General features: G+C 39.5%; 1 protein-coding gene across 1 annotated transcript; it reads right to left on the bottom strand.

Annotated features, from left to right (window-relative positions):
• Positions 1-7,173: 7,173 nt before the first annotated feature.
• Positions 7,174-11,058, bottom strand: LOC124158172. Its single transcript, XM_046533359.1, has 3 exons — positions 10,931-11,058; positions 8,574-9,678; positions 7,174-7,245 (listed from the first exon to the last, which is right to left on the bottom strand). Exons 1-3 carry the CDS (start codon positions 11,056-11,058, stop codon positions 7,174-7,176), a joined length of 1,305 nt encoding a protein of 434 aa, XP_046389315.1.
• Positions 11,059-11,401: the final 343 nt, after the last annotated feature.

Here is an 11,401-nt window from a genome sequence, read left to right as displayed (position 1 = left end):
CTGTCTCGATTAAGACCTCGAGAAAAAAGCAGATGCTTTAGTAAATCCATATATGCCCTATGTAATTCATAATTCATTTATAACAAATACGGCATTCATAAGAATAATAAGATTTGTTTACTAAGCTGTAATGGTTTTTTGCGAGCAAATAAATATGATTTGAAACAATCCTGAAAAAAATTATTATGGCACCACTAGGAAGTTCATGCGGTCATCAGTAAAATGTGAGCGTAAACATTGGTCTATATTTTTAGCAGAGGAAAAATTTTAATCCTGATAAGCATGAAAGCTACTTATGTCTTAGGAAAATTTATATCTTATCATAATAACTGCGTGTTTTTAATCAGATAGGTTTTCCACTCTCGAATGTATGTACCTCCTGCTCAATTGGTCATTTTAGGTGACGAGCTAGTTGCTTTGAAACTTTCGTGAAACTTTCAAGTTATCCAAAATAGACCTATTGCAACATGTGCTTGTTCCTCAAATTTGAATATTTTTCCCAAGTATTCTCTCGAATGCATTTTTTACATCTTATGTTAAACATTTTAGGATAATAGTCAGCATCAAACTAGTCATAAGTCACAATAAATGACAAAATACCAGCGATTAAGGGATGTTAAGTTTGAGGTTTAATTTCGTATTTTAATTTGTATTGTAATTGAGCAGTTGTTTTTATTTATAAGATGGGCCATTTTTAGTTTAGCCAATAGTAGAAGTCAAAACTCAGTTACTCCATGAAACATGTTAAATGAAATGTATGAAAAATGATTTATGGTTTTATATTATCCATGTCTAATCCCCCATTTATTATTTAGAGTCATAAAATTTCAAATGCCTTTATTTTTTAATTTTCTGCCGGTAAAAAAAAGAAGTTTCATAACTTCCGACTTATTTAACATCAAGTTTTGGCAGTCATTCATTTCAGACTTCTCTATATTTTTCTAACGCTGGCAGTCCAAAATAAAATTGCTCTATCTTCTAGTTTTAGACATAAATACTTGACTAGTTATCGAATAAAATCATTTGTAATAAATGTAATTTTTCTTGCTCGAGTGATATTTCACATGTAAAATATAAACACATCGATGAAATCCTCTTTTTCTTTTCCTTACTTTGTGCATACTTTCTGCTTGCTAAAAAATATAACTCTACAATTAAGAGGTATCTCCTTTTGGAAGTGATAAATGAATTGTTTTTTGTGCAGTAGAAAGCTTTGTTCGAGTCCAAAATTATTCCCCAAGAAACACGGTGAGCGGTCGGCATCCCAATGAGTGCAGTCTGCAGCTTCCTGCTGCTAAAGCTTCAACTGCAGCCGGGTGCAGAAGAGAAAGTAAAACTGGGTGAATTTAAAACGAGAAAGAAAGGTTTTCAGCTCGCTATGTTTCCTCCTCAGGTCACCTAAATTGTCGTCCACCTCACGGAGGTGGTTGACGTACACACGCTCCCTTTGAGGATTTTTGATAATTGCAAGTTGGTCTCCTTTTCCTACCCCTTTGCACTTCCTCGTGACGGTCATTAGCAACATCTCACGCTTCACTACTTCCAAACGTTCACCCTTTCTTCAGGTCATTACCATTTTGCACGTAACATAAGCCGACCCAGTTTCTACTTAAGGGAACAATAACCCCCGTCCGCCTAATTACAATCGCAAAGGTCATGCATGGCACGTGAACAAAGGAGCATGAAATTCCCCTCGATTGTACATATACGTATGTGAAGTACAATGCTGTCGTGGTACTTGGCGAAATTCAGAGGTATAAATGGAGAAAGGGTACGGACAACAATTCCATAACGGCTAGATTCTATTAATAGAGCACCTTTCTCTTAAGGGAAATCATTTCACTTCAATTTTACTAAATATTTTCACGGTAACGCAGGAGTTGTTTTTTCTCAGCAGTTTTTGATATCCTTTTACTCGATTTATTTTTAAAAGCATCCTTAATCAACAATATTTTGATTCTGTGGGAGCTGAAGGTGAACTCTCAAGATAAATCGTGCAACATGGTGGCAGGTCTAGAAAAATATTAACTCCTAAGTCCATGGATTTGGCTTATATTATGATAGGATCATTTATCGCTTTAAAGGAAAGATTTGAGGTTCCTTTCCATCAGTATAGTATAAAAAATAGAGGCAAATACGGCTAACAATAAGTTGACGCTACAATAAACGCGAGATGAAATTGGTTTAATAGCATTTACAGCAGTGAAATTGTATAAATTTAAATTTATTTTTTAGGAGATGTGCTAATAGATTAGTTGACTACCAGAATATATTTCCAATCTGAGAGAAGGATATTTGATTGGAGCCTATAGTTGATTTAATTATTTTTTCTCTCCTCTTCATCCCAAAACAATTGCGTGTCATTATGCAAATGACAACTGAAGGCGAGCAAAAGCACTTGACTGTGTTCTTTCACGTGTCAATAATTCGCTCCGATAATATTCCGTTACCAAATCGACAGTCTTGTGACGCATGAATGCAGATGAGTCGATAAACGGGTATCGATTCCTCTCGCTTATCCCCCTAGAGTTATCCGTGGGGGAGGTAGCTGAATTGGTGTTGGTTGGATCTGAGCGTGTGCAAGAGACCCTCAATGAAGTTGGGGATGAGAGAGAGAGAGAGAGAGAGAGAGAGAGAGAGAGTGGACCCGGCAGCGAGAGTCCATCGGATAAGCCGCGTTAGGGTTCGTGGGAATAGTAGAGGCCGCTGGTTGCGCTACGCGCGCGTGTTATATATAGATAAGATTACGCGCCCACGACGGATAAGCCAGCGTGCGTACCAGCCGTGGGCGCGGGCAAGTGCCTCTCTAGCTCTCTCTCTTGTGAAACATTCATGCGACGAGTATATGTGGAGGGAGACCGCGAAATAGTTGGGCGAGGAAGGGAATTGTTGTAGTCTTGTTGGGCCTTGGAGGCCTGGCCGAGAGGCCCATGGATGAAACATGCGTGCATGGCTATTGGCTGAAGTATTGTGACCAAACAGGGTGGTGAGTCGAAGAGGATGAAACATGCTAGCTACCTTGGGACGCTACCAATGACTCAGAGTTAAATTTGGTCTTTACTTCGCTGCATAGTTTGTATAGTAGCTCCATCTAGCCGCAGCATGAGGTAAGGCTACTTGGAAATGCTGTTATATGCTACAGGGAAGCACTATAATGTGCTATACGAAAGTACTATAATGTGCAAAATTGAAGTACTTTCATGAGCTGAATTGAAGTACTATCATGTCCTTAATGGAAGTACTGTCATGAGATTATCATGTAGTAAGGCTACATGGAAGTAATATATCTACTAACGCCATGTGAATGGGCTACATTTAAGTACTATCCCTACTAACATAAAAACATACTTATCATGCAGTCTTACTCTAAGGTTAGGCTACTTGATAATGATATTTCACCCCTACCCTTGTGTTGGAGGGTGCTCTGATTTTCTACTACGCATCTTAGCATACAAATGACCACTGGAAATTCCATTCCTATTTAATGCACTCAGTTTTTCTTAATTTTTTTCCGCAAAATCAGCGAACGATATATATATATATTGGTGGTTACATGTTTTTTTTCATGTTGTACATGTTTATTATTCCTGTCGTTATCAACTAAATTTCCAACGATTTGGATGATTTTGGGACCTTACAGCCGTATTGAAAATTTTCAAGCAATGATAAGATCGCGAAAACTAACTTCCGCGAAGTAGAAGATATTTTACTAATACACAAGGGCACAATTACTCATGAATTATTAATTTATCCGAAGCTATAGGAAAATAAAAGGGCTAGATTTAGCATTTTGTCTTGGATACTCCTCAAATGATGCCTTGAGAGAAATCATTGTAGTGTCCCATGATAGCCAGTCCTTGCTCTCTTGGTGACATAAACTTACTATCTTAATGTAAGCATGTTGTGTATGCATCCAAGGGTATCTAAGTGGTAAAATTTAGTCCTTACCTCCCAGCATATGAAATTGACGAGGCTTCTCTATCTTAGGCAGGAGATATGTTCTCATAGTTAGTACCGTAGCTATTTCTTGACGGTCTAAGGTCATAATATGCTGGTGATCAAAGGATAGCTCTAGTGACTCGGATTTTAAACCAGTTGGCGATGGTTTTATTCCCTTTTCTTATCTTATCAATTAAATAAAACCGGAAGGATCGGAGCTGGATACTTCACACTGTTCAAGAAAAAATATATTTTTGGAATTATCACCGCGTCAGGTGTTAGGCCGTTTTCAAGACCCGTCTGCAATATTTACAAGCAAAAAGTCATTTATATTTTAATAGCAATGGCATTGATCCTGAATATTTAGAGTTGGACCCAAATACTGTTCAAAAGCTGTAGGTATAACTATAGTACTGTATTTAACATGATACGTTTGTATTTTGTCCTTTTTGTTTTTGTTAATTTAAATCACTTTTACTAGCTTAAATGAGTGCCTCTCTGTGCAAAACATTTCCCTCAAATCCTCAGTTTATAAACTGGTAATTTTTACCCCTTGAATTAATTTTTAATCAATTTTTGCGAATACCTATTTATATATTATAGCTATATATATATATATATATATATATATATATATATAGTTCAAGTTAATAACGATAAACACAGAGACACCAAAAAAGAAACACTCACATTGAAAAAATAAACTCGTCGAAGCTATCGAAGCACTTCAGGCTTCTTCGTCAGCTGAAGTATGAATGGTGAGGAAAGGAGAGGGTTGGAAGAGGGAGAAGAGGGGTAAGGGGAGAGGTGTATGGGGAGGGGGAGTTAGGAATAGGGGTTAGGATGCGACGTTCAGACCTGGAAGGCTATTGGCTTGAAAGTGCCAAATGCAAGCCAATTCGAGGGTGTGGAGGTTGAGGGCGGAGTCGGTGGGAGGGAGGGAGGCAATAATGGATACTTTGTAGCATTGAACAGAGTATCCATTATTGCCTCCCTCCCTCCCACCGACTCCGCCCTCAACCTCCACACCCTCGAATTGGCTTGCATTTGGCACTTTCAAGCCAATAGCCTTCCAGGTCTGAACGTCGCATCCTAACCCCTATTCCTAACTCCCCCTCCCCATACACCTCTCCCCTTACCCCTCTTCTCCCTCTTCCAACCCTCTCCTTTCCTCACCATTCATACTTCAGCTGACGAAGAAGCCTGAAGTGCTTCGATAGCTTCGACGAGTTTATTTTTTCAATGTGAGTGTTTCTTTTTTGGTGTCTCTGTGTTTATCGTTATTAACTTGAACTATTTATATTACGTGCCACGTGCATATCATATTTTCCAAAACATTGTATATATATATATATATATATATATATATATATATATATATTATATTATATTATATTATTATAGCTATATATATATTATATATTATATTATACCTATTTATTATTATATTTATATAGTATATTATGCTTACTTTGCATGCAAGCTACGTCAAATTTATTTTGTGGTCTACATTACGGAGAGATATGGGAATTTCTTTTCCCCCGAACCATAAAGTACTTTAATAAGTGCTAATCGTAACTTCGCATTTCCTTTTTATGCGCAAACGGCTGGTGTCCTAAAACCTTCTGCCACACGCCTTTGAGGCGGCTCGCGGATTAGTGTGTAGATGTAGATTTTAATTCTACATGAGCATTATATATGATTGGTGGATTTCTTACTCCTTCAAAGTATTATTTAGAGCTTTTTATATCCTAGTCGGTGCAGCCAAATTTGTTATCGGCCTTTAATCGACAGAAAACTAGCGAATAGATCCTGTTATGCAGATCATAGTTTTGCTGATGCGTCATTGTGTAGCGTCATAAACACGCAATGTTGCCTACCGTACCTATTGGATTGCTGTAGCGAAGATATCGATGTTAAAATTGTCAAAGGGAGTCATAGCCATTCTCACATACATCCCATATGGCAAAGGGAAACAGGAATTTCTATTGTGACCAGCGAGCCATAATAGTGTTTTATGTTAAATATTAGCCATTCATCGGAATTCATGGACTGTTATGAGAGCTAACAACGGAAACTGATGCGTTTGTCTCCCGCGTTTCAACGGTTGTTTCCAGTGTGTCGTCTGTAATGCGGTAAATATCCATTCCTCGAACATAAACGACGTTTCTCGTTCTCACAGCTGGAATGACATAAAGTGACTGGCTTATGTTATAGTATGTATCCAAGGGGATGAAAGGTGGTATTGAAAAAAGGGATTGTCAAAATATTATCAATTTATTGAGAACAATTTCTCTCTTCGTTCTCTTTGAAGTGACCAGCAAAGATTACTTTTCATTATTCTCAAATATGAATCATAAAATTGAAGTATAACATGAAATTGATGGCACAGATTTCGTCTTTTCTTTCTGATTTTGTATCAGTTATTGATTCTGTATCTTAGTATCCATGACACCCATTTAATGGTTACCTATGCTTATTTTTAGACAGCCATGGTTTTTCCTGCGATTTTTATCGAAGATGAGTAAACTTATGCGGTGAATACATTTGTGTTAGTCATAGGCGGATCCAGGGGGGTGGCACGGGGGCACGTGCCCCCCCCCAGACCCTTAAAAATATGCTAGATTTTTAATACGGTCCCATTATCATTTCGTTCGTTTTGTATGACGAAGTATCCTTGTGCCCCCCCCCCTGAACAAAATCCTGGATACGGCCTTGCTTGTGCCCCTCCCAGAAAGAAATCCTGGATCCGCCCCTGGTGTTAGTAATGAACTTTTAATTAAGTTTTTGATGCGTGAAAAATCTACCAGCTCAATATAGAGGAAAGACTTGGGTGGATCGTAAAAATTTTTCATGGAGACCTACTTTTATCGCTAGTATACTTCGAATAATAGCCCAGTTTACGTCTACCGCTACGGTGATGTTAGGAGTAATTAAAGAGCATTTCTCTCATATCATTTTTTTTCTAAAATCCGCGTCTTGGACGGTTTGGGGCTGATCGTTCAACAAATAACTATTAACACCATTTATTCGTACTTAAATTAACTTCAATCCATAAAAACGTATCAGCAATTCTCGGTGAAAAAATAATCTGGGTAGCTTTAATGGGTTGTGGCACCTGGAATCCATCCTGGGGTTTGGTGACGGACCCGTAGTAAATAGCCCAGGGAAATGTTGCGCATGCAAAACATAAACTGTATTGTATATACTAATACATGATAGGAATTAATGAGTTTATGTAGGACCCATTAATCCAAATATTATGGAGTTTGAGTTGGTTTGGTGGCTAAAGTGTGGGCCTTCTACCTATTCGGTATGGATCCATGATCAAATCTTTGTGGTGACAGATGTATTTTCCGATACTGCCGGCAAAACTAAGGAATTGCGAAAAAAATATTTGAGTACTTTCGAAGGGAAATTCAAATACTGAACCTCGCACGTTGCATGTGGTTAAGCCGTATTTTCGTTTGACGCCTTTGGCCAAGGGCAGGCAAATGGCGACACTGGGTTGGTCTCCATCCTTCTTTGCCAGCCCTTACATGCGTCGCTAAAGCCGAAACTGTCTGGTTGCCTCCTTCGTATATATATAACAATCCATCTGTTCAGAGGATTTGGAGTCTTTGTAATTAAAACGGGGAAATACTACTAAGGTCATTCGTTAACTTACTTCACCACGCAAACTCGTTACTTGGCCACTCAAATCCAAATATATATTTTTAGCCTCTTCAACAGCTGTAAACTAGAATTGCTCATCTTTCAATTCTCTCTTCATATTTTTTTTCCTTGAAGATAATCCGTGAGATGCTTGGCTGATTGTATGCTTGTGCTTTTATTTCGTAATTTCGCCGCATAAATTAGATTCGAATGGGTCACTGGAGCTTTCCAAATCTTTTCAAACCTGAGTGCGTGCTTGCTTGTTACCTCCTCGGAAATTAATTCTTCATACAAGTATGCGAAGTGAAATTGCTTTGAAGGCGTGTGTGTGTGTGTGTCTTTGTTTTCTAATACTATTTTATTGCATTTTTCGCCCTGATTTTTTTCTGGATATTTTGGTTTCCCATGCATTCTTTGTGAAACCCAAATGAGGAATAATGGATTTGAATAAATCTTATCTTTTATTAGACCACCTTAATGTGCATGCTATAAGGTATCTCAAGCTTGAAAGGTGTCGCTATCATGGCCATTGATTTGATCATGAGTGAACATAAAGAATAAGGCTCGATATTGTGAAATCAACCTTTAGAGTGTTTTTTATTTTGAAAATATTTCTATATATTTCATTTCAGTCTCTATAAATATGCTACACGTAGTAAAAATATAAGCCTAACAAGTCAATCAGTCATTTAATATAACCGCTGTTTTAAAGCAAAATTTACTTCCAGAAATTACGTTCTTTGTCGAGCTGAGATGATTATATTTTTAATTGCATTTTTGGGTCTTTAGAGACATCTGGATGGAAAAATGGAAAATAATCTCCTTGATTTTTTAAATATCGTTTCTACTCATAGCACATTTTTAACGTCCTACTTTTGTTAGAGCGTAGGTTTCCGCGGCGATGGTTTGATCTCTGCATTTCTCCAGGGTTTTCTTCCGCGTCAGATTGTTGGTTGACAACAGTTTCGCTGTTTCATTACGAATTTCTCCATGAAGAGATTGGCTACTACTGGTGATAGTGGTGAACCCATCGCCGTGCCCTCCGTCTGTTCGTAGTAGCAACCGTTCCATAGAAAAAACGAGTTCCTTAGGCAGTGCTCGACCAGTTCCGGGAAGTCCTTTGGAATGCCATCGGATGTGAGCGATCTTACAACTTCAACTGCATCTGGAATCGGAATGTTGGTGAAAAGCGACACCACGTCGAAGCTCACTAAAATATCGCTTTCTTTGATGGAGACATTTTTTATGATGTCAATGAAGTGAGCAGAGTTCTTCACATAAGACGAAGTTTTTCCAGCATGTGGCTGCAGGGATTGAGCCAGGTATTTCGCAAGATGGTATGTCGGCGCGTCAATTTGGCTGACTATAGGTCTGAGCGGCACTCCTTGCTTGTGTATCTTGGGGAGTCCGTATAACCTCGGTGGCTTGGAGGCACGCGGCAAAAGTCCTCGTTGTTCTTCAGTTGGAATGGAAGACTTCTTTATAATGGCCTTGGTGCTGCGTTCCGTTTTGGCCGTCGGATCGGTCTTTAGTTTTTTGTAGGTGCTATCCTTGAGAATGTCACATATCTTCTGCTCGTACTGCTCTTTTGTAATCAGGACTGTAGCGTTGCCTTTGTCCGCCGGTAAAATGAGAATATTCTTATTTTCACGTAGCCTCTTTAAGGCTTGTCTCTCCTCGGCAGTGGTGTTCGGCTTCGGTGGCTTGGCGGCGCGAAGGACGCGAGCAACGTCTTCTCTGATCTCGTCTGCGTCCGTTTTTGGAAGCCTCCGGACGACCGACTCAATTTCACTGATGAATTTTTCTTGAGGTATCGCTCTAGGTGCTAAAGCGAAATTTAATCCCTTGGCTAGTATGGAACTAGTCGCGTTATCCAGGTTATGGTCCGTGAGGTTGACAACACAACGGTCCTTTTCAGGGCCATCAGTAATCTGTTCCGGGTGTTGATTGTTGTTCAGCTTCTCAAATTTCTTTATCTGAGTTTCCCGTGTTGCCATGAGCGTGGCTCGGGACGAGTCAAAGGTAATTTTGTCAATTGTATTCCAATCATCAGCCGACAGAGTGGTACCCAACCTCAAGTGAGTGCTGTAAAGTTCCACGGAACATTGATGTAGGTTCCGCCGTGCGTGATGGATCCACTCTCTCAGAAGGGCTTCGCTGGCTCGGCGAAAAATCTTCTTGGCGGCGTGCGTCTTCAGATGGTGTTTTATGCACACACAGGAGGAGGAAAAGCGACGCAAGGCCACCATTAAAAACCAGAGTGATGACGTTGGAGAAGAAGAATCGTCAAGGAAGCTATACGTCACCATCCCTTTCATTGCTGGAACGTCAGAGAGGATCGCCAGAATATTAAAAAAGCACGACGTGGTCACCAGATATAACTGTGTGACCAAGATAAGAGACTTCCTCCCCGGGCCCAAGGATATCATTCCTCAAGAACTGCATGAGGGGGTATACAAGGTGCCCTGCTCCTGCGGAAAATCCTACATAGGGGAAACTTGCCACTCCATGCATGTGAGGATTAAAGAACATCAGAGGGCGACCAAGAACAAGCAGTTTCAACTCTCTGCCATCGCCGAACATGCATGGTCGGAACCCGGCCATGACATTAAATTTGACGAGAAGAAACTATTAGTTAAGGAGTGCCGATATTTCCCTAGACAAATCAGGGAAGCAATAGAAATTCAAAAAACACCTTTGAATTTCAATAGAGAAGATGGATACTTCCTTCACAGCGCCTGGAAAAGAGTGATCAAAGAGAGAGCCAACCAGAGAGAAGCACCCAGTCAGACAGCCAATCACAGTGCAGCTCCCATCCAGCCTACAGTATATAAGCGAGGCAGAAACCAACAGCCGACACCTTCGACCTGAAGACGCTGGCAGGATAGCCAGCGAAACTGTTGTCAACCAACAATCTGACGCGGAAGAAAACCCTGGAGAAATGCAGAGGTCCTACTTTTGTTTTGTTCCAAACCCTATTTATTTTTTTATAGATTCAGTGTCGTTTTGCCTCACTACTTTTTATATTTTTCCTCTCTCCTCCACAGTCTTCCCTCCCCTGCCATAAAAAATGCCTACCAACATCAAAAATAGAATATCAAACATAACTATTTTGAGATTTTCAAATAAAACAATCCGAGAAAATGTATCAGTTGCATCCTACCCAGCATGTGGCATCTCTCAGGCCTCCATTCAATTCACTGATTTTTGTGAAAGGTCAGCTATCGGGATGGTATTCATTCATTCATCGAACTGGTAACAGGGCATGGGTTATGGACTTGACTAAGCCTCTCATCCTCTACCCGTATCTCTGCTATCCCCATGGCCTCCAATTTACATCAGATCATCTTCACTCACTTGTGAGGCCCTCTTCTCTGCTCCCACATGCCTATCTGCTGTTCCAACATTCGATTCTGCACTCAGTTGAAGGCGGCGATCATAAAGGACGCCCGAGCGCAAGTTCATCTCGCCTTATAGAGACATACGAATGATATGGATGAAACTTGCTTCTTTCATCTCATTTCTGAGAATTTATTTTTAAAACTCTTCACTCTCTTAGAGGAGCTCAGTCGCTAAGAATCATTGCGAGTTCCCATTGCATGTCCTATTATGAGCTATGGTGGTCTTTAATTATTCTGTTTTGCTTAAAGTAAGGATGGTTTATTGCAATCATTATAAGGCAATAGTAACTGTAGCATTGAAGTTGAGAAAAACTAGAGGTTAAATAACGTTTTTCTAAAATTTTACATTAACATTAATACAATTTTGAACCCCAAAAACGATAACATTACTCAATTAGACAGCTTTA

This window comes from Ischnura elegans, chromosome 4, assembly GCF_921293095.1.
Source record: "Ischnura elegans chromosome 4, ioIscEleg1.1, whole genome shotgun sequence".
Classification (NCBI taxonomy): Eukaryota; Metazoa; Arthropoda; class Insecta; order Odonata; family Coenagrionidae; genus Ischnura; species Ischnura elegans.
The sequence above is the reverse complement of the archived record's forward strand: the minus strand, read 5'-3'. Positions and strand labels throughout refer to the sequence as shown.

What these genes read in the sequence shown, in the direction of transcription:
- LOC124158172 (XM_046533359.1), bottom strand. Translation starts at nt 11,058, where the DNA reads ATGAACTTGCGCTCGGGCGTCCTTTATGATCGCCGCCTTCAACTGAGT. An exon ending in GTGAGTGAAGATGATCTGAT is followed by an intron (nt 9,679 to 10,930) that starts GTAAATTGGAGG and finishes GGAACTTTACAG; the next exon opens with CACTCACTTGAGGTTGGGTA. An exon ending in ATCTCTTCATGGAGAAATTC is followed by an intron (nt 7,246 to 8,573) that starts GTAATGAAACAG and finishes CATACCGAATAG; the next exon opens with GTAGAAGGCCCACACTTTAG.